Here is a 23337-nt window from a genome sequence, read left to right as displayed (position 1 = left end):
CCAACCCTGGCTGGTCCGACACCCCAAATATGGCCTCCCGAGGGTTCGGGCCCAATTTTATGTGCACCACTTAATGGAACCATTCTTATTGACATTTTTATGTTGTGATGCTTTCCTTTTACTGGCCTGCAGGGTTTGATGAACGGGCGGCCCTTTAATACTGCAACAATTATTCTCTTCTAATATGAGGTATTGATACTCATTCAAACTGGCCTGTTTGAGCAGATTTCTTCGATAGACTGAAACTAATAGCAATTTTAACTTTAAAAGAAATTCCAGCTTTAACATCATTCTTTATTCTCATTATTTCTTTATTAAAGCTAGTAAAAAAAGTCCAACAAAACTTAATAGCAAAATGTATTCCAGCAAATCTTAATATTGGAAAATTAGCAGAGAACTGCAAAATATTTAGAGTGAAATTAGTATCTTAATTGCAACAGTACTTTATCTCAATGGTCTTTGCAATAAGATACCTTTTGTTTTTTGCATTTATGCCATTTGCTACCTTGTAACTGTTAGTCTAAAACCGTGGTTAAGCACATTTACTTTACAAAATTGTTACAGCTGAAGCTTTCTATAATTGTTTAGCTTTTGAGCAATGTCTCTGTTTGTTCCCTTTTGTACACTTATTTTCTCCCCTTTCCCTTCTTGTAGGGCATCTTGTCTAGCTGAGAGGGCAAGTGGACAAGCTTCTCTTCGACCAACTTCAATTCTGCTCTGGAATTGGCTGCTGTGGCAGCAGTGTGAATGAAAATGAAATGAATCAAAATCGCTTATTGTCACAAGTAGGCTTCAAATGAAGTTACTGTGAAAAGCCCCTAGTCGCCACATTCCGGCGCCTGTTCGGGGAGGCTGGTACGGGAATTGAACTATGCTGCTGGCCTGACTTGGTCTGCTTTCAAAGCCAGCGCTAAACAGTGTGTGACACAGTCTGTAACTTTCCATCCATAGAGGATAACCTGGACTCCTAGCACCAAAACCAATAACAGCACTGCTGTGATCAGGGGCTCCATGTGTGAGAAGTTACAGTCTGCAACTGTATTCTGTCGCTCCGAGCTCTTCTTTGGTGCATCAAACAATAGTCTTCGTACAAGCATAATTGCAGTATTCTGCAAGCATCTGATCAACAGAATATTGAAAAATGATACTCTAAATAATCAAAGATTAAGCAAAAACAGCTTTGAATGTACACCAGATAAATAGACTAGATAATAGACTCAAAAATATTCCTTTTACATTAGCAACGTTTATTTGTATGAAGTGTTTCCACTTGGCAACTTTGGGAGCCAATGATCCTCGTGGGCATGTATGAGGTTGTATGTGCTTTGGGGATGAGGCATGGAGTACAGTCTAGCGTAAGGCAGTAAGAGGAAACTCATTATCTATCCATAGTGAATTTTTGTGCTGGTAATTTGTGAATTGTTGGAGCTATCTGTGTTCACATGAACATTCTTTATATGTTGCACTGAGCATAAACATATGGGGAGGCAGTGGTGTAGTGGTATTGACACTGGACTAGTTATCCAGTGACCCAACGTAATGCTCTGGGGACCCACGTTCAAATCGCACCACAGTAGTTGGGTGAAATTTGAATTCAATAAAAATCAGAAATTAAATGTCTAATGATGACCATGGAACCATTGTCGATTGTTGTAAAAATCCACCTGGTTCACTAATGTGCTTTAGGGAAGGAGGTCTGCTGTCCTTACCTTGTGTGGCCTATACTTCAGACCCACAGCTAAGTGGTTGACTCTTAAATGCCCTCTGAAATGGCAAACCACTCAGTTCTTGGGCAATTTGAGATGGGCAATAAATGTTGGCTCAGCCAGCGACACCCACATCCCCGAATGAACTTTAAAAAAAAGCAATTTGAGCTAAGTCTTTTGAGGCAGCACGGTGGTTAGTCTTGGGTGACTGCCTGTGTGGAGTTTGCACTTTCTCCCCATGCCTGCATGGGTTTCCTCCGGGTGCTCCGGTTTCCTCCCACAGTCCAAAGATGTGCAGGTTAGGTGGATTGGCCATGCTAAATTGTCCCTTAGTGTCCAATGATGTGCAGGTTAGGTGGATTGGCTATGCTAAATTGTCCCTTAGTGTCCAATGATGTGCAGGTCACGTGGATTGGCCATGCTAAATTATCCCTTGGTGTCCCAAGCTGTGCAAGTTAGGTGAGGTTATGGGATTGCAATGGGGGGAGGCCGGGGGCCTAGGTAGGGTGCTCTTTCCAAGGGTTGGTTCAGACTAGATGGGCCGAACGGCCTCCTTCTCCCACTGTAGGAATTCTATGATTTTGATCACTTATCTTCGCTCTTGATGACCAAATATCTGTTACCCCTATCCCTCTCTGAGCTAGCAATTGAGCATAATTAGAGAACTATCATAAAAACTCTGCTCCATTTTTATGTTAACATTATGTAGTAATTATGGATACAGCAGCATAATGTTTATGTTACTTGCACAGCAATCTTGAGGCATGATCCAGAGATACGAGTTCAAATTCCACCATTGGAGCTGGGGAATTTCAATTAAATTAATTACATATCAGTAATTGTGAGCATGAAACGCTGAATTGTTATAAAAACTAATCTGGTTCACTGATGTCCTTTAAGAAACAAAATCTGCTGTCCTTACCTGGTCTGGTCTATATGTGACTCCAATCCCACAGGAGTGACCTCTAACTGCACTTTGAAATGGCCAAGTAAGTCACTCAGTTGTATTCAACAAAGTTGTTCACCAGTACCTTCTCAAAGGCAATCAGACGTGGGCAACATTTGCTGGCCTAAGCAAATGTCCCACTTCCTGGGAATCAAAACAAACCTCATTATGAAGTGATGTGTTTTGGCATATTAAGGAAAGGTTTAGCAACTTTGGAATGCAACAAGTCAGAGGTATTTTGTTACGTTTCTTCTCTTTGCTTTCCCTGTTTCTGGTGTGTCATTCTTGGCTGAGAGGGTGGGAAGATGTACATAAGGAGGATGGGAGAAAATATTACAACGCCAGTCTCTTCCACAGCTCCAAGTTGTGAGCTACACAATGGTGCAGCGCTCCACATTGCGATGGAGTCCGTAGTTTCAAAGCTTGTATTTTTGGGACAGACACTAATTGCAAAACTGGGGCGGGATTCTCCCATTGGGTGGCTAAGTCCCGACGCAGGCGTAAAAACAGGTGTTTTTTACTCCGGCATCAGCGCCCCTTCCGAGACATGCCGCTCCAGCTGCTGATCCCTGCGTGAACCCAGTGCATGCACAGTTGGGCCGGTGCCAACTAGTGCATGGACAGTGGCCTTCTTCCCCGCGCCGGCCCCGACGCCAAATGGCGCAGGGCGACAGGAGCCGACGCGGAGGAATGGAGGCTCCGCGACAGAGAGTACGGCCCGCCGATCAGTGGGCCCTGATCGCAGGCCAGGCCACTACGGAGGCCCCCCCATATAAAAGGATACAGAGACATCAATGCTCAGATGTTGATTCCAGTGGTGCAGTACAAGCAGCCTGAAGAAGATAGAGGCTTGTTCTAAGAATTGAGAGCAGGCAAATATAGAGTTGCTCTGGCTATTTCCATTACCTGGAGAAAACATTGGTGGATCTAAGCCCTCCAGACTGTTGTAAGCAGAGTTGAGGAGGCTCTGCAGACATGCGCCATTTTTTGTGAAGCCCATGCACTCAGGTTGGTGGGGATTAGGCTAAGTTCTGGACAAGGAGCTGAAATTCAGGAGGAAGACAGCATTTTGAAGTACTTTCTGACTGATCAAATGATGTACATGCTGTCTTAGTTGTAACACAATTATATACACTTAATGTGTAATGCATAGTTTACAATCGACCGCAGGTTTCCTGTTAGTTCATATTTCACTTATGTTGATTTTAGGGTATAAGTGGTAACCCAAGATAGCATTTAGTGTTTAATTTTTTTGACTCTTGTATAATGAAGAAACATCTTTGGTTTTAAACTGTGGAATCTTATGGCTTCATTCCGTCAATAAATAACTGGGATTTCAGATATTTTTATTGAAACAAAAGTACTGATCTTGAGCAAAATTATAATAATATTCCTTTGGCTTCTTCGCAAATTATTTCTTATATTTTCACTGGCCTTAAGTCTCAATGCTCGTTTTGATTGATATTTCCAGACACTAGGAACCTATTGCAATTTGCTTATCCTCTCAGTCCACATTGAACTGACTGTCCACCCTGCTCTTGGTGTGGATGCAGCGCATAAGCACACACCCAAAATGACCAATTTCAGGGCTAAAGAACAAATGTGCTGGCGAACAAATGTTCCTGTGGCAAGCACAGTGGCAGGATTTATGGGGTATAACTTTGGAGCATATTGTTGCCCAGGCTGATTTTAGTGCAAGTACTGCGATGGAGACTAAAATTTACACATTATTAGCTGATTTAGCTGACATGGATGCTTTCTATCTGGCTGACGCACATTCTTAACCTTTCTCTGCCAATTTTATCCAGCCCTATTGCTGGAAGCTGCTGGCTCTTTGCTGAGGTACAGTCAGTTCCATGGGTCCTGGAAGCTACTTGCCAAAATGGACATTATTCAGGTGTAGGTGACCTCAGTGAGGGCTGACAGACTATGCAACCAGATGGAAGAAACATAGACAATCCTGGCCTGTGTTCAATGCCAGGTGCATCGGATGAGGTGCCCCAAACGAGCTTTGCGCCGGGCACGAGCCACCAGACTCGCCTGGTGCGATCTGGATCACTAATCAGATTTACATTAGCCATTAGGTTCATCTAAATAGGTGCGGCCTGTTTGAGGTCACAGTCTCCTGCTGCTAGGAGTCACAAATCTATGGCACCTAGGCACTGCCAACCTGGCACTGTCCAGGTGGTGCCAGGGGCAGTGCCCATGTGCTGGGTTGGCAGTGCCTGGGGAGATAAGTGTGGGGATTTACCGGTGAAAAATTCCCCCAGTGGGCGAATACAGGTTTGGATCTCACTAAAAAAGCTGGTGTCATTTTTTGGGTGAATTATGCCCCAAGTATTTGTTGGTGAGCAAAGAAAAATAGGCAGATGCTGTAAGTAATGAGACCTTTAGTGGTATACTGTAAATATCTGGTTCAGACATGGCACAATTGCTAGAATAGGTTTAAATTCCTGCCTTATTTGATTTATGTAGTGATAGTGTTACAGCTGGAGAAAACGTGGAGTGGCACAGTGGTTAGCCCTGCTGCCTCACAACACCAGGCACTGGGTTCAATTCCGGCCTTGGGTGACTGTGGAGTTTGCACTTTCTTCCCATGCCTGCGAGGGTTTCCTCCGGGTGCCCCGGTTTCCTCCCACAGTCCAAAGATGCGCAGGTTAAGTGGGGTTACGGGGATAGGGCTGGGCAGTGGGCCTAGGTAGGTGCTCTTTCAGAGAAATGGCTGCCTTGTGCACTGTAGGAATTCTAAAATTTGGGGAACAATTGGTATTAGTAAGATGGGATTAGTAGGATGGGGTGCTGGCGAATCTGGCTGAAACAGAGATAGGCCTTTTCCCTGTCCAAATTGGGACCCGAATAGGACTGTTAGGATCTTGGTTACAATTGTATGGAACGCATGAGTGAAAGGTACAATGCAAAACTCCCTGTTCACGGCTACGAGCATTCAGTGCTTGGAATTGTGTGGTTAGATGGAAGAGGATCGCTTCTCCTGGCTCCACTGAAATATTGCAGTGCGCTGCTAGCACGGCCTCACCCCATCCTGGCTTTGACTCCCTCTCCCCTCCCAGCACCTACACATGGGTCTCTGCCAGCAACCTAGTGGGCCAACATTCCTGAGGTCAAAAATCAGTGAGCACTGCAGTCGTCAGATAACCTGCTAAATACAGGTAAAGCCAAAAATAATAAACAAATACAGATAAAGCTAGGTCTCAACACCACGGCAGCCGAGAAACTGGCCAGCCAGTGCACTCTGTTGTTTGACCAACCAGGGATCAATGTCGATTCCACAGTTCTGGATCGTGATTGGTTTTGTGATTGCCTGCTGAAAAGTGCAGGCAATACCACATTATATGGGGTATGCAATATTGAATTAGTCTACTGAGATGCTCACTCTAGCCACATAAAAGAATATCCATTTAGATGCTGTACCCAAGGGTTTCAAGTGAAAATGACCATCTTCATATGAAATATTTACAAATTAAAGAGGAAGATTCTGAATTCCCAATCTAAGAGTCTGATTTTTCCTGACAATGGGGCCCCATCCATCCCTTGTAGCACTGACATGTGAACTGCTCTCTCATGCTTTGTACGTCTTCAGAATGTATTTCTCCATGGGCTGTTAACACAGAGCCTGCGGAACTAAGAACAGAGAGAATTTCAAAGCTTTTGGGATCAAGCTGCAGGTAAGTTCTGGATTCAGGATCCTTCCGTACACATCGTCCATGGCCACTGCAAATAGCCCTGCTGCACAACATGGCAGCTGTAGTAGTGTTTAGAACGTATCTTCCAAGCTCCTTGTCAATGTAAAGCTTCAGTGCCTCACAGCGCTCCTAACAGAAAAAGTACAAACACTTGTTAAGAGAGTTTAAGAATCAGAACTACATTTTTAAGAATATTGAAAATGTTGAAATATTAACACGGCATTTTGGCATATTGATGAGTTCTGCCATGGAGTAACAGATTTGGGGTCTCACACTACAACGACCAACTCCCAATGGATTATCTGAGCAAGGCGCAGAAGGTGGGAATGACTCAATACAACCAGGTTATAAGTTGGGTCAACATAGATGTCTCCAGCTTACAGCCATTTGTTCTGAAGTTGCATATGGATTCAAAAGGCCAACACCGTTCTCTCTCCACAGATGCTGCCAGACCTGCTGAGTTTATTCAGCATTTTGTCACATGTCCTCAATTGAATGTGTTTACATGTCTGGGAATGAAATACCTACCATAGTGCGCGAAAAGTTCAAATCTCCCCATAGAACCACTCCAGAGGCCCCCATGGCCGCACTCTCTCCAATGGTGTGTACCAAGTCAATCTGGAAAATGACAGGTAAAGACACAAATTACATATTGGAAACAGCAGGATCGAGCGGAGTTCCAACTCATGAGATCAAAATAATTTTCAAGTTATTTTGGAGTAATGTACATGCGATAAGAAAAACAAAATGAAGCCACTTGTGTCTATCAAAGGTGATCTCGAGCCAGCTGATAGATGGGTCTTAAAAGCACCATCCAGGTTAGTTGTCTTTTCTTTATGTCTCCCCATGCCTCAAATACAGTTCTTATTAGACTAAAAATCTCACAGTGAGTCCATTGTCTAGGTATGAACGCAGGTCCTAATGTTCCTCAAGGTTGGTATACTGCCACCTCCCAAATCCTTTCTGATTCCCTTAAGATCCTTCGCCCTTCCCCAGCTTAAGCTTCACCCTCTGCCACCTACCACTACCTTTCAGAAACAGACAGATCAATCCTGGCACCTGTGAATTTCACCTTGATACCAGCTGCTTGTATTTGTGAAAGAGCAGAGAGTAATGCAGAGGGGTAGAGCAGCTTGGAAACTATTTCCCCAGCATAGCTCTGGTGGGAAATCTACCTCACAATGTATTAGTGTTTAAATATTTTGCTCTAAGGAGTTCATTGCTCCAACCAGATTTTTTTTTCCTTGGGCTGGATTTTACAGGCACCCTGAGCAGTGCGTTGGCAGGCAAGAGGATGGGGAGGAGCATAAAATTGGGCGCCTACCCATCTGCACTCACTAGGGGTGGGGGAGGCAATGGGAGGCCCTCCCACTGCTGCTGGGATTTTTCCAGCGGGAAAGGCCCACACCAAACCTGGCAGGGTTCACTGGATACGTTGGTGGTGGGGCAAGATGAGGTGCCTCTCCTTTACAGGCCCCCACCCCGCCCCGCCTGTCCAGAGGAGCACACCTTCAGCCCCTGTGAAGCTCTCCAGCCCCTGCTTCCTTGTGCACCCTCAGCAACCCCCCCCCCCCCCCCCCCACGACCCCCCACGTCAGCCAGCCTTGAGCCTGCCAAGGCACTGCCCGCAGCGGAAAGTTGTGTATATAATCTTTGAGCTACTTTAATATTTAAATGTTTTTCAATTGCAGCACATCTTAGCTCAAATTCCTTCCCGACATTGCCAGCTTGGACAAATTTTCAGAAAGCACCAACTTGCAGTTTGATGGCCCTTTTAATATAGTAAAAGGCATTTCACAGAGAAAATAAGGAATGCCACAAAACTGTATTTTGCAGCGCATCTTAATGGAATGGCAAGAGAGCTGGTGAGGTGGAAGGAGGCAATTCCAAAGTTTAAAACTCCATTGCAAAGATAGTTAAACAATTCCAGATATTTTCCTAGCTAGCGGGTATATACAGAAGTATTGAAGGTGGACATTTGTTTGCCCTTTTTGATAGTTAGATAATGCATCTCTTGGTGCTTCACCAACCTACAGCAGGAAGCAAGCCCAAATACAAAAACTGCTGAAACTGGGACGGAGTCGGAGTCTCGCAATCCTTGCTACCAACAAGCTAAATTCTTTCATGGAATACCATTTGACGTAACAATGTGTTGCTTACCTCAGAAAGGAAGTCAAGTGTTTTGATGTAGGAATATATGGAGTAGACCAAAACGGGCAGGGCATCACTGGTTGGATCAAGGGCAGCAACACGGAGAGCCTCCTTAATCTTGTAGTGAACAAACTTTTGAACATGATTTGAAGATTTTAGTTTCTCAGGGATGTAGATACTGGGATACAGGCACCGTGATGCCTTCCAGAGCCATGCTAGCTGGTCATTTCTAGGGATATCTTCCTTATTGCAATGACCTGTGTAATTGTTCGGTGCATCTTCTCTGAAATAATTATAGCAGTCTGGAAATTTATAGAAACCCCAGTAACCCTTTGGTCTCAAAGTCCGTCCGAGTTCCAGTGTTTGCCTCATAAAATTCTGGGCAGCAGTTTCATATTCCTTCTTGGCAATCCGCAGAATCTCACTCTCGGGTAAATATGGGTATTTGCTTCTTACTAGTTCTTCAGATTCTTTCCTGTAGATATCTAGAGATCCCCAGTTACGGTCCCAAAGTGGTCGCCACGCTTCCCAATCGATCACTGCAAGACCATGGAAGTCTTGGCCCAGTAAATCGGCAATGTCTTTTGTAGCTACTGTGAGGTGGTTGGACAGACTGGCCTTCTGCACAAGACCACCATTCACTGGGGTCCCCTCATCAGTGTAGAATGGGTATAGCCCCAATTTGTTCTTGTAAAATATGGTGATATTCTCCCCAACAAAGCTCTCATTTTCATTTTCGACAATATCGAAGGCACTCAGATCCAAGTCAACATTAAATTTAGTCTTACAGCCTGCAGTAGGTGTGTTCCAAATCACAATAAATGGTTTATTGTGGATCATTGGTGAGGCCGATGCTGGTTTAAATTCCACCCCCCTTATGATGGCTGGATGGGTGGAGAGATAAAATAAAGTGCCTGCGAGTAGTGTGAGACCTGATAACATGGCTATGGCTCTTTTCGCAGCAGCTGGTGAAGATCTCCCAGTTAGATTAATCTGTAAGATATGAACCAAAAACGAAGTTCATTTGGAAATCAAAGAAATGCCAGGTCGAGCTATCAAACATTCTAGGTCCATTGTATAATAGTCAGCCATGCAGTGAAGTACCAAAGTTTGATCCCTGTTCTGTGCTGAGTTAAGTGACCTCAGCCAGAACAACATTTGGAATGCTACCATTGAGTTTAGGCGAGAAATATGGTTCAATCATTTGTGCCTGTGTTGATGTAAGACGAGGGCAAGAACTTCTTCCAGTAAAATAACCTGTCGATCAATATCTCACTTCAAGATGAAGAATGCCACCTCAGTCAAGTTCCAGGAGGTTTGCCTGCACCAATGAAAGTACACCGAGTAAGAATTAATGGATAGATCTTGACTCTGTGCAGCAGTATCAAGCAGGTGATAAGCTAATTTTCTGATTCCACTGACTTCAATTGAGAGATGTAAAAGGGGCTTCCAACTTGCCCAGTATTATATACTGCACAAAGTCAAGGTCTTCACCAGAAGAGGGAAGCCATAAAATAAATAACACTAAATTACCAAGAAAAGGCTGAGTTATATTTGTGGCATTCATTATTCCAATCTAAATGATAGCCTTTTCAAAGTTCAATATTATTAAATAGCAATACCTTTCAAAATACAAAGTACAAAAATACCTTTCAGCTGATGCCACACTATCATGTTAGTTGCTTGACACCCTAGCAAGTGGGGAAAAACATGCCCGACCTCATCCTCACCAATCTGCCAGCTGTAGATGCATATGTCGATGACGGTATCGTTCACACAGTCACATTGAGGATACACTTTATTGTGTTGTGTGGCACTACCACTGTGTTAAATGGGATAGATTTCAAACAGATCTAGTAACTAAAGACTGGGCATCCTTGAGACGCTGTGGGCCATCAGTAGCAGAATTGTATTCAACCACAATCTGCAATCTCATGGCCCGGCATAACCCCCCACTCTACTGTGATCACCAAGCCAGGGAGTCAACCCTGGTTCAATGAAGAGTGCAAGAAAGCATGCCAGGAGCAACACCAGGCATACTTAAAAATGAAGTGTCAACCTGGTGAAGCTACAAAACAGGACTACTTGTGTGCCAAACAGCATAAGCAACAACTAATGGACAGAGCTAAGCAACTCCACAACCAAAGGATCAGATCTAAGTTTTGCAATCTGCCACATCCAGCCGTGAATGGTGGTGGTCAATTAAACAACCCGCTGGAGGCGCCACAAATATCCCCATCCTCAATGATGGAGACAACCAGCACATCGGTGTGAATGACAAGGCTGAAGCATTCACAATAATTTTCAGCCAGAGGTGCTGAGTGGATGATCCATCTCGGATCGCCCAGAGGTCCCCAGCATCACAGATGCCAGTCTTCAGCCAATTCCATTCAGTCCACATGAAATCAAGAATTAGCTGAAGGCACTGGATTCTTCAAAGGCTATGGCCCTGACAATATTCCGGCAATAGTACTGAAGACTTGTGCTACAGATCTTGCCCGCCCCTAGCTAAGCTGTTTCAGTACAGCTACAACACTGGCATCTACTCGTAAATGTGGACAATTGCCCAGGTATGGCCTGTACACAAGAAACAGGACAAATCTAACCTGACCAATTACAACCCCATCCATCAGGCTACTCTCAATCAACAGTTAGGTGGTAAAAGGGGTCATTAACAGCGCCATGAAGCGGTACTTACGCAGCAATAACCTGCTCACTGACGCTCAGTCTAGGTTCCACCAACGTTACTCAGCTCCTGACTTCATTACAGCCTTGGTTCAAACATGGACAAAAGAGCTGAATGGCAGAGGTGAGGTGAGAGTGACTGTCCTTGACATGAAGGCAGCATTTGACTGACTATGGCATCAAGAAGCCCTAGCAAAACTAGAGTCAATGGGAATCAGGGGGAAAAGCCTCCACTGATTGGAATCATAGCTGGCACAAAGGAAAATGGTTATGGTGTGATGCACGATCAATGACCACTAAAGCGAGGTTGTAGTCCAACTGAAGGCTTTGAGAGTGTTCGAGGCCGAGACTGATCCAGAGTCACCGACGCCAATCGCAGCAGTTGAGAGTTCTGTTCGGGCAGTGTGGGGTCAGCCGAGCTGGGGTCCTGGGGGTTCATCCAAGATGGCATCTCCCATTGGTCGCACATGGCTGGGGGTGCACAAAATGGCGGCGCCCATCCCTCCAATGTGGTGTCCGCTGAACAAGATGGCTGCGCCCGGGTTCCGCACGTGGCCCTGGGATATGGAGGTGGCGGCGACCGCTGACCGCACGGGGCCCGTGGAGAAGTCTGTGGTTGCGGTCCGCATTCGCCGCTGGAGACCGCGGCCACCGCTCGGGCCTGGCATACCCCCATGAAATGGCCCTTTTTGCCGCATCCCTTGCAGGTGGATGCGTGGGCTGGGCAGCGCTGGCGGGGGTGCTTGGCCTGCCCGCAAAAGTAGCAGCGGGGCACCTCGGGGTTACCAGGCCACCTTGCAGCACAAGGGGAGTGGGGGAAGTCTCGGCGTCGGCCACAGAGGGGTTCCACGCTGCCCAGGGGGCTGCCGCACGGTCAGGAAGGTAAGCGCGGGCGTTCCTGGAGGCCACGTCCAGGGAGCCTTCAAGGGCCCGTGCCTCCCTGAGACCCAGGGTGTCCTTTTCTAACAGGCGCTGGCGGATTTGTGAGGATAGCATACCTGCCACGAAAGCGTCCCGGACTAAGAGTTGTGTGTGTTCGCTCGCCGAAACTTGCGGGCAGCCGCAGCTTCTGCTCAAAAGTTGATGGTCTGATTGTAGTCAATGACCATCCTATGCTTCTCCCCGGTCTTCACCACCACTACTTGAGCTCTCCAGGGACTGTTGCTCGTTTCAATGACCCCTTCCCTCAGTAGCCTTTGGACCTCTGACCTGATGAAGGTCCGGTCCTGGACACTGTACCGTCTGCTCCTGGTGGCGACGGGTTTGCAATCCGGGGTGAGGTTGGCAAACAGGGAAGGCGGGTCGACCTTAAGGGCTCTTTCGACTATGACAAGATCCATAATAATGCAGCAGTATTTTCCTGTCCATTTCCCTTTGTGGTAGGCTGCACAGTGCCCACGTCCCCTGAAATCCCAAGAGAGGCCGATGAAATTTAAAAAAATTTTTTTAATAAAGTATTTTTATTCAGCTTTTTAAATTTTATATGCCACAGCAAAACAACAACAAACCACCTGGAAGTTCTCCCCCCCCCCCCTCAAACAGAAAATTCCTCCCCCACCCCCCCGAAACCCCCTCCTCCCCCATCCCTAACAACTAATGGTGACCAGCTGCCATCTCCGGTAGAACACCTTAATTGCCCACCTCACGGTCTACTTAACTTTCTCGAGATATAAAAACTCCATAAGATCCGCCAGCCACACTGAGGCACTGGGTGGAGAAGTTTATCTCCATCCCATCAGCACCCGCCTTCGAGCAATCAGCAGGGCGTGGGTCAGGACATCCGCCACAATAACCTCCTGCTCTTGCACATCCACCGTGGACAGTGCCACATTTAAAAGCCGCCTCATATTACATGACAAGGCCGACCCTTCACAAACACCGTCTGATCCTCCCCAATGATCTAAGGGAGACTCTTCTCCAACTGCAGCACAAGAACCGTGGCCAAGACCTTAGCATCCACATTCAATAAGGAAATCGGGCGAAACTACCCAGGGTCTTAGCAAGAGCGAAATCAACACTTGCATCATTGTCTCCGGAAGAGATTCCCGTGCTACCAAATCCTCAAATATCCACCAATAACGGCACCAATCATTCCACAAACTTTTTATAAATTCCATTGGGAGTCCATCCGGCCTCGGCGCCTTACCCATCTGCATTTGCCCAATAGCTGTCCGGACAGCCTCCACCTCCCACCACACCTTCAACCCTTCCCGATCTTCCTCCTCCGCTTTAGGACACTTCAACTCAAGAAATTCCACCATATCCGACTCCTCCCCAGGTGGTTCCGACTTGTATAGATTCTTAAGAAGGCCTCAAACACCCCGTTAACTTTATCTGCCGCAAACACCAGTCAACCCTCCCCTCCCCCCTCAAATCCCGAATCTGAACAATCACTCGGGAGGCTGTCTTTCGCTTCAACTGACCAACCGAAAGGCGACTGGCCTTCTCCCCATATTCGTACATTAGGCCCCTCAAGCGTCGCAACCAGCGAACTGCCTATCGGTAGATAATAGATCAAACTGCGGCCGCAGCTTCTTTCTGCTCACCAGCAGCTCTGGAGTCGGGTTGCTTGAATATCTACCATCTATCAACAAAATCTTATTCACTCACCGTTGGTGCTCCTCCCTCGCCTCCCTATCCAAATGGAGAATCCCACCCCCAGTCTCTACAGCTCTCTGCGGTAAACAATCCCACAGATTCGCTCCCCTCTGAGGGAAGAAACTCGGTCTTAAATAGGTGATCTCCCTTAGTCTGAGATTATGCCATCTGGTCCTCAACTCTCCCACAAGGGATGCATGGTAGCATAATGGTTAGCACTGTTGCTTCACAGCTCCAGGGTCCCAGGTTTGTTTCCCGGCTTGGGTCACTGTCTGTGTAGAGTCTGCACATTCTCCCCGTGTGTGCGTGGGTTTCCCCCGGGTGCTCCGGTTTCCTCCCATAGTCCAAAGATGCGCAGGTTCGGTGGATTGGCCATTCTAAATTGCCCTTAAGTGTCCAAAAAGGTAAGGTGGGGTTACAGGGATAAAGGGGATAGGGTGGTGGCGTGGGGCTTAAGTAGGGTGCTCTTTCCAGGGCTGGTGCAGACTTCATGGGCTGAATGGCCTCCTTCTGCATTGTAAATTCTGTGAGATGCGTCCAAGAATACTGAAGGGAGAGTGAAAATTGCAGGGGCGCAGCTTCCAGTTTTCTCAAGACTCAGGGGAGGTGCCAGAGGACTGGAGAATTGCAAATGTTATGCCCTGGTTCAAAAGAAGGTTGTAAGGATCACCCCAGCAATTAAAGGACAGTCAGTTTAACATCAGTGGTGGGTGAGCTTTGAGGAACAATTATTTGGGATAAAATTAGCCGTCACATTGAAAAACATAGGTTGATTAGCAAAAAGCCAGTATGGATTTCGAAAAGGATAATTGTGCTTAGTTTTTGGGAGTTAACAAAAATGGTTGATTTGGGTAATGCAGTTGATGAGATGTACATGGACCTTCGGAAGGCATTCTGTACAGTGCCACACATCAGACTTGTGAGAAAAGTTCTTTTAAAAATAAATTTAGAGTATCCAATTCATTTTTTCCAATTAAGGGGCAATTTAGCGTGGCCAATCCACCTACCCTGCACATCTTTTGGGTTGTGGGGGCGAAACCCACGCAAACATGGGGAGAATGTGCAAACTCCACACGGACAGTGACCCAGAGCGGGGATCGAACCTGGGACCTCAGTGCCGTGGGGCAACCGTGCTAACCACTTGCGCCACTGTGCTGTCTGCCCTTTGTGAGAAAAGTTATAGCTCATGGAATATAGAAACATGCATACAAAATTAGCTGAATGATAGGAAGCAGAGAATAACGGTCAATGGATATTTGTTGAGCTGGAGATAGGTTTGTAGTAGTGTTTCCCAGGGGGTTGGTATTAAGATCCTTGCTTTTCCTGATATATATTAACGATCTAGTACGCGGTACGCAGGGGACAATTTCAAAGCTTGCGGATGGCACAAAATTTGGAAGTACTGTAAACTTGTGAAGAGACAGTGTAGAACTTCAAAAGGACAAAGACAAGCGGAACGGGCAGATAAGTGGTAGCTTAAGTTCAATGCTGAGAAGTGTGTGGTGATGCATTCTGGTAGGAATAACATGGAGAGACAATATAAAATAAGGGGTAAAAGTCTTGTGGCAGGACAGATGGAAAACGCAGTTAATAAAGCATATAGTTATAAGGATAGATTGGGACCATTTTCCTTGGAGAGAAGGTGGCTGAGAGGAATACGATAAAGATGTTCAAAATCATGAGCGGGCTGGACAGAGTAGATAGGAATAAATTGTTCTCGCTCGCAAAAGGATCAAGAATGAGAGGGCACAGATTTAAAGTGATTTGCAAAAGAAGCAAATGTGATGTGAGAAAAAAAACTTTTTTCACAGAGTAGTTTGGGACTGGAATACATTGCCTGGAAGTATGGTGGAGGCGGATTCAATTGAGGCATTTAAGAGGGCATTGGATCATTACTTGAATAGAAGAAATGTGCATGGGTACGGGGAAAAGGCAAGGGAATGGCACTAAATCATGATGCTCGGTTGGAGAGCACCCGGTGCAGACACAATGATTCAAATGGCCTCTTTCTGCGCTGTAACAATTTTGTGATATATTGTTAAATAAAATTATGTGAACTATGCAGCAGAGAAACAGATCATTTGGCCGAACCAGAATTCCTGCTCCAGCGATCTATCATTCCTTATTAACTCCATCAGCATAACGCTCAATTTCCTTCTCCTTCATATGCTTATCTAGACTTCAACCACTCCCCTCAGTAGAGTTCCACTTTTGCACCAGTCTCCGGATAGAGAAGTTTCTTTGGTTTGATTTCTTGGTGACAATCTTAAATTGATGGCCTCCAGTTTTCTTTTCGACAAGTGGAAACACTCTTAATTTCTAACAAAATGTTCCATAATTTTAAAGACCTCAATTAGGTCATTCTACAGCCTTCTCTTTCCTGGAGAAGTGGGGAGCAAGCCTGTTCACCTTTTCTTGCAGTTTCTGGTACCATTCTTTCAATCTTTTGCATTCTCTCCCGTGCCTCTTGATTGTCTTTCTAATACAGAGACCAGAACTGGACAAAGTACTTCAAGTATGGTCTAACCAAGGTTCAATATGTTTCGCATAATCTCGATTTGCAAATCCCATTCCTCCAGAAGTAAACCTTTGCTTTTTTTTTTAATGGCTGTATTATTTTAGTAATTTGTGTATTAGTGCTCCCAGAATCCATTTTCTTTACCATTTAAATTATTTTAATACATTGAAATTCTTATTTTCCAAGTAATATATGACCTTATTTTTCTTACCAAAATGCAATATCTTGCAGTTATCTATGTTGAAATTAATTTGTCAATGCTATGCCCATTCTGAAAGTTTATTAATGTCTTCTTGCAATGTGTCGAAATCCTCCTCAGTAATGACTATCTGGTGCCATCTGTAAGTTTAGAAATTTGTGGTTTTGATTTCAAAATCTAAATTGTTAATATTAATTGTGAACAGTGTCCAGCACGGATCCTTCTATCCCCTACTTCTTACTTCTGCCTTGGTGTTGCTACCCTACACAAATTAAGATCCCTATCACATTCTTGCTGAACTTTACAGAAATCTTGAACATTATTCTCATGGTTGGTAAACAGCTTACAAACTTCTTAAATTCAGTATATTCTATATATTTAACATATTTAGTACAAATACTGTTTTCCATGCTTTTACTGGTGCGTAGCGTATGTATGCTGACTTCATCCATGGTCACCTTTCAGACACCACAGATGATTAATAACATTCTATTTGGTCCAACCTCAGTGTCTACATAGATCCCACAACTTCATTGTGGTGCAACCTCTACCTTCCTGTCATAATCTACAGCACAAAAAACTTTATTCAAATTGCACCATCAATCATTGATTAATTTTCTGAAGCCACATCACTTAAGTGTCAGTTTTCTCCAGCTTGGTTTTACACCTTCATTAATGGCACTCGGACTAAGAATAGTTGCGGATTCTTGCTGCAGAGAAGCCAAATTGATTATGTGCAGCGTAAGTACTCAGGTTACTTTAACAACTGAAAAATAATTGTACTTTCGTAAATCACACCAGGCAGATGTTCTGTTCTTAAAAGCAGATTTAGATATTTTTTGACAAACCTCCGGTAAGTGGAGCTCCTATTCTACAAGTTGTCATTACATATGTATTTTATAGAGTGTTAGAAATATTTTACACGCAGCCAACATGTGCAGGATAGCGGCCTTACTCACCACTGCCTAAGCTGGTGCCTCTCCCGTCTCCTAGCAGAAAAACTGAAGAAACAAACGGTATCCGCTTTTATATATATATATTGCCTCATCATGTCCTGAGGATGTTTCGAAGCAATTTGCAGCAATGGCTGCTTCATGTTGGGAAACCCTGTAGGCCAGTGGTCTTCTGTAGAACTGTTGACAGTCAAAATGGTTTGCTCTACCCAATTTAACAGCTATACGATCACGCTTGTGAGATATCTGTTTCTTAAGCTGATGGATCCTCACTTTTAAAACGGTCTGTAAAAACTACTTTGACTAGGATTTCATCTGCCTTAATATTTCTTTCTTTGGCTTAGTGTTGTTTCTTTTCGTTTGTCATGTGAGGTGCCTTGGGATGTTTTAGATGGATTCTTTATTGAAAAATTACCGTGGTGGCAGGTGCCAAATTGTGATGATGATATAAATAAAACAAGTAATTATGATTCATTTAAAAAATATATAAATCTAGAGTACCCAATTCATTTTTTTTTCCAATTAAGGGGCAATTTACTGTGGCCAATCCACCTAGCCTGCACATCTTTGGGTCGTGTGGGCGAAACCCACGTAAACACGGGGAGAATGTGCAAACTCCACACAGTGACCCAGAGCCGGGATTGAACCTGGGACCTCGGCACCGTGAGGCAGCAGGACCAACCCTCTGCGCTACCGTGCTGCCCGTAATTATGATTCATAATAGAAATCACTTAAATAAATTGGACAAAATAATAAAAGGATTGCACAATTATGATAATTCCAGTGTACAAATAATTACAATACTTTGCAAAATGCAGGTTTCCTTAGTGTATGGAGTAAAAATGAAAGGTCTACTTCACTCTGCATTTGTATTAATGTCCATAGATCAGATGCTATCACGTTGAGTTCATTAAATACTTAATTTATATTCCATTGCATTCTGTTGCTTTGGCACATACCATCGCAGATTAATTTTAGTGCTTGCTTCGGAATTGTTTTGAGCTTGTTCGCATGCTCTTTGGTAAACCCTGCATTCCAAAAAGATGCTCCATAAATAAAAATGGGTTTTACATAACTATTAAGCAGATTGGGTGTGATGCTTGACAGTGGTAGTGGAAGCTGAGCTGAACAATGATTTCAAAAGGAAATTGAATGGGCACTTGAGGGAAACCAATGCAGAGCTATGAGGATTGAGCGAGAAGAAGGGGACTGATTGAATTGCCGTACAGAGCCAGCATGGATCGGATAGGCCAAATGGCCTCCTTCTGTGCTGCAATGATATTATGACAACTATTCTATAGCATGTTTATTTTTTGTTTGAACACTTAAAGGCCACAACCCATTACTTTGTCATTACTTTCTATTGGGGATAGGTATAATAGGAGAGGTGGTTGGTAATCAGCTCATTTTAGGTAGTTGCGACCGTTATAGTTCCACAGTAGTGATTGTCCAGGTCTTCTGTGGGGCGCTTCTTATTGCAGACAGAAACCCTACGGGAAATATTGCAGTAAAGCAACAGAAAAGATGTTGGTTTACCTGAATCTAGCTATAATCCAGTTGGGTTTAAATGATGGGTTCAAATTTGGTTAAGACAATGGTCCCCGACGGTGTACTTTTTTTTGGTTTAGCACAATGAGACGAGTACCACCCATGAGATTATGTATGTGTGTGCGTGTGCTATACCCCAAATGAGCAAAGGGCACCCACCCGAATGTAGTACCCCCCTTCTTTCCTGTCCTATTAAAAATGTTCTTGAAAGGACAGGTTTGCCCACTCCCATCTGCCTGCCCATGCTGAGCATGACAATGGGCTCAATTGCCTTGTAAACAAACCCAATTGACCTTGAATTATTTATTTACAAGCTGCTGATTTTGGCACCTGCCCACCCACTCATACATGATCCTATTTCCTCCTTAATGGAAATCTGAGGTTTGACATAAAGTGCCTGGAATTTCTACTTGATTGCACTAATTTTCTTGGTGCAATTTGCACCAAATTGGTGTAACTGGTGCAAAAGGTCGTGGAATTTCAAAGCAAATTTTGTTCAGCGCATCTCGGGTTTCCACAACTTGTTGTGTTCGAAGCTAAACCTAGCCATAAAGCTGATGATAATCACCACTGGAGGTTTCCACTCATTGCTGTTGTTTGCAGGCTTTGAATTATTAAAGATTAAATCGTGCCTTTTGGGTGCAAAGACATAAATAGGAGCGTTTTAAAAGATAGTGAATGTTTTTTCCTAATTTACTAAGATACTTAACCAGAGCTGCGGGGACTCAGTGGAAGAGCGCGAGGAGAGCGGCGGAGACTCAGTGAAAGAGCACGAGGAGAGCAGCGGAGACTCAGTGAAAGAGCGCGAGGAGAGCGGCGGAGACTCAGTGAAAGAGCGCGAGGAGAGCAGCGGAGACTCAGTGAAAGAGCGCGAGGAGAGCGGCGGGGGCACAGTGAAAGAGCGCGAGGAGAGCGGCGGAGACTCAGTGAAAGAGCGCGAGGAGAGCGGCGGAGACTCAGTGAAAGAGCGCGAGGAGAGCGGCGGAGACTCAGTGAAAGAGCGCGAGGAGAGCGGCGGAGACTCAGTGAAAGAGCGCGAGGAGAGCGGCGGAGACTCAGTGAAAGAGCGCGAGGAGAGCGGCGGGGGCACAGTGAAAGAGCGCGGGGAGAGCGGCGGAGACTCAGTGAAAGAGCACGAGGAGAGCGGCAGAGACTCAGTGAAAGAGCGCGAGGAGAGCGGCAGAGACTCAGTGAAAGAGCGCGAGGAGAGCGGCGGAGACTCAGTGAAAGAGCGCGAGGAGAGCGGCGGGGGCACAGGATAAAAGAGCACGAGGAGAGCTGCGGGGACTCAGTGAAAGAGCGCGAGGAGAGCGGCGGGGGCACAGGATAAAAGAGCACGAGGAGAGCTGCGGGGACTCAGTGAAAGAGCGCGAGGAGAGCGGCGGGGACTCAGTGAAAGAGCGCGAGGAGAGCGGCGGAGACTGAGTGAAAGAGCGCGAGGAGAGCGGCGGAGACTCAGTGAAAGAGCGCAAGGAGAGCGGCGGGGACTCAGTGAAAGAGCGCGAGGAGAGCGGCGGGGGCACAGGATAAAAGAGCACGAGGAGAGCTGCGGGGACTCAGTGAAAGAGCGCGAGGAGAGCGGCGGGGACTCAGTGAAAGAGCGCGAGGAGAGCGGCGGAGACTGAGTGAAAGAGCGCGAGGAGAGCGGCGGAGACTCAGTGAAAGAGCGCAAGGAGAGCGGCGGGGACACAGTGAAAGAGCGCGAGGAGAGCGGCGGGGACACAGGATAAAAGAGTGCGAGGAGAGCGGCAGGGACACAGGATAAAAGAGTGCGAGGAGAGCGGCGGGGGGGACAGTGAAAGAGCGCAGGGAGAGCTGCGGGGACACAGGATAAAAGAGCACGAGGAGAGCTGCGGGGACACAGCTGCTGGAGAAGCGGCCTTCAGATTTTCGGCGGGAGCAGTCGGGACGGTAAGTTTATCCTCTTTAAAAACATTTAAACCTTACCTTTTAAAAAAAATATTTTTATTCAAATTTTTAACATATTTTCAACAAAACCCCCCCTTACAGAAAAAAGGAAAAACAAAGAACACATAAATAAACATCTTACAACTCTTTAAGGGTAAATCCACATTTGAAATGTGGGGGTCTTTTAAGGAAAGGTTGATTAGAGTGCAGGACAGACATGTCCCTGTGAAATGAGGGATAGAAATGGCAAGATTAGGGAACCATGGATGACAGGTGGAATTGTGAGACTAGCTAAGATGAAAAAGGAAGCATACATAAGATCTAGGCGACTTAAATCTGATGAAACTTTGGAGGAATATCGGGAAAGTAGGACAAATCTCAAAAGCGCAATAAAGAGGGCTAAAAGGGGTCATGAAATATCTTTGGCTAACAGGGTTAAGGAAAATCCCAAAGCCTTTTATTCGTATATAAGGAGCAAGAGGGTAACTAGAGAAAGGATTGGCCCACTCAAAGAGTAAAGAGGGAATTTATGCGTGGAGTCAGAGGAAATGGGTGAGATTCTTAATGAGTACTTTGCATCGGTATTCACCAAGGAGAGGGACATGACGGATGTTGAGGCTACCGATGGATGATTAAATACTCTAGGTCAAGTCGGCTTAAGGAAGGGGGAAGTTTTGGGTATTCTAAAAGGCATTAAGGTAGACAAGTCCCCAGGTCCTGATGGGATCTATCCCAGGTTACTGAGGGAAGAAATAGCTGGGACCTTGACAGATATCTTTGCAGCATCCTTGAGCATGGGTGAGGTCCCGGAGGACTGGAGAATTGCTAATGTTGTCCCTTTGTTTAAGAAGGGTAGCAGAGGGATAATCCAGGGAATTATAGACCTGTGAGCTTGACGTCAGTGGTAGGCAAACTGCTGGAGAAGATACTGAGGGATAGGATCTCTTCACATTTGGAATAAAATAGACTTATCAGTGATAGGCAGCATGGTTTTGTGCAGGGAAGGTCATGTCTTACAAACCTAATAGAATTCTTTGAGGAAATGACAACGTTAATTGATGATGGAAGGACTGTAGATGTCATATACATGGACTTCAGTGAGGCGTTTGATAAAGTTTCCCATGGCAGGTTGATGGAAAAAGTGAAGTTGTATGGGGTTCAGGGTGTACTAGCTAGATGGATAAAGAACTGGCTGGGCAACAGGAGACAGAGAGTAGTGGTGGAAGCGGGTGTCTCAAAATGGAGAAAGGTGACTAGTGGTGTTCCACAGGGATCTGTGCTCGGCCCACTGTTGTTTGTGATATACATAAATGATCTGGACGAAGGTATAGGTGGTCTGATTAGCAAGTTTGCAGATGATACTAAGATTGGTGGAGTTGCAGATAGCGAGGAGGACTGTCAGAGAATACAGCAAAATATAAATAGATTGGAGAGTTTGGCAGAGAAATGGCAGATGGAGTTCAATCCAGGCAAATGCGAGGTGATGCATTTTGGAAGATCTAATTCAAGAGCGGACTATACGGTCAATGGAAGAGTCCTGGGGAAATGTTTTTTTTAAAGAAAAATATTTTTTATTAAGGTTTTTTAACAACACAATTTTTCCCCTTACAAACAGTAACCCCCCCCCCCGTAACAAAATAACGCAAAATCTCCCTGAGCAAGATATATACATGGCAAGATGGTATATTTACATAGCTTTATACACTGGCTCTTGGCCGCACGTACCGTTTCCCCCCACCCTCCATGCCATCTCCCGCATGTCCATCCCCGCAAACAATCTCTCGTTCCCCCCCCCCCCCCCCCCAGGGTTTCTGCTGCTGCTGACCGACCTTCTTCTAACGCTCCGCAAGATATTCTAGGAACGGTTGCCACCGCCTGTAAAACCCCTGTGCAGACCCTCTCAAAGCAAACTTAATTCTCTCCAATTTTATGAACCCCGCCATGTCGTTAATCCAGGCCTCCAGGCTAGGGGGCTTCGCCACCTTCCACAATAGCAAGACCCTTCGCCGGGCTACTAGGGACGCAAAGGCCAGAATGTCGGCCTCTTTCGCCTCCTGCACTCCCGGCTCATCCACTACTCCAAATATTGCTAGCCCCCAGCTTGGCTTGACCCAGACTTTCACCACCTGGCATATTACCCCCGCCACACCTCTCCAGAACCCCTCCAATGCCGAGCATGACCAAAACATATGGACATGGTTCACCGGGCTCCCTGAACATCTTTCACATCTATCCTCTACCCCAAAGAACCTACTCAGTCTCGCCCTCGTCAAATGCGCTCTGTGAACCACCTTAAATTGTATCAGACTGAGCCTGGCACACGAGGAGGAGGTATTAACCCTACCCAGGGCATCAGCCCATAGCCCTTCCTCAATCTCCTCCCCCAGCTCCTCCTCCCATTTACCTTTCAATTCATCTACTAGC

At 45.5% G+C, this 23337-nt stretch overlaps 1 protein-coding gene across 6 annotated transcripts in view; it reads right to left on the bottom strand.

The window, feature by feature from the left end:
* Nucleotides 1-290: 290 nt before the first annotated feature.
* Nucleotides 291-23337, bottom strand: part of LOC140388530 (hyaluronidase-1-like) — a 67516-nt gene continuing 44469 nt past the window's right edge. For all 6 annotated transcript variants that reach the window (XM_072472890.1, XM_072472891.1, XM_072472889.1 and 3 more), the window contains 3 exons: nucleotides 8514-9497; nucleotides 6882-6971; nucleotides 291-6482 (listed from right to left, as the gene is read on the bottom strand). In XM_072472890.1, coding sequence (XP_072328991.1) covers nucleotides 6159-6482; nucleotides 6882-6971; nucleotides 8514-9497 — 1398 coding nt within the window. In that variant the 3' untranslated portion in view covers nucleotides 291-6158. The remainder of the gene's footprint in view (nucleotides 6483-6881; nucleotides 6972-8513; nucleotides 9498-23337) is intronic.

Source organism: Scyliorhinus torazame, chromosome 13 (assembly GCF_047496885.1).
Source record: "Scyliorhinus torazame isolate Kashiwa2021f chromosome 13, sScyTor2.1, whole genome shotgun sequence".
In the NCBI taxonomy this organism is placed as follows: Eukaryota; Metazoa; Chordata; class Chondrichthyes; order Carcharhiniformes; family Scyliorhinidae; genus Scyliorhinus; species Scyliorhinus torazame.
The sequence above is the reverse complement of the archived record's forward strand: the minus strand, read 5'-3'. Positions and strand labels throughout refer to the sequence as shown.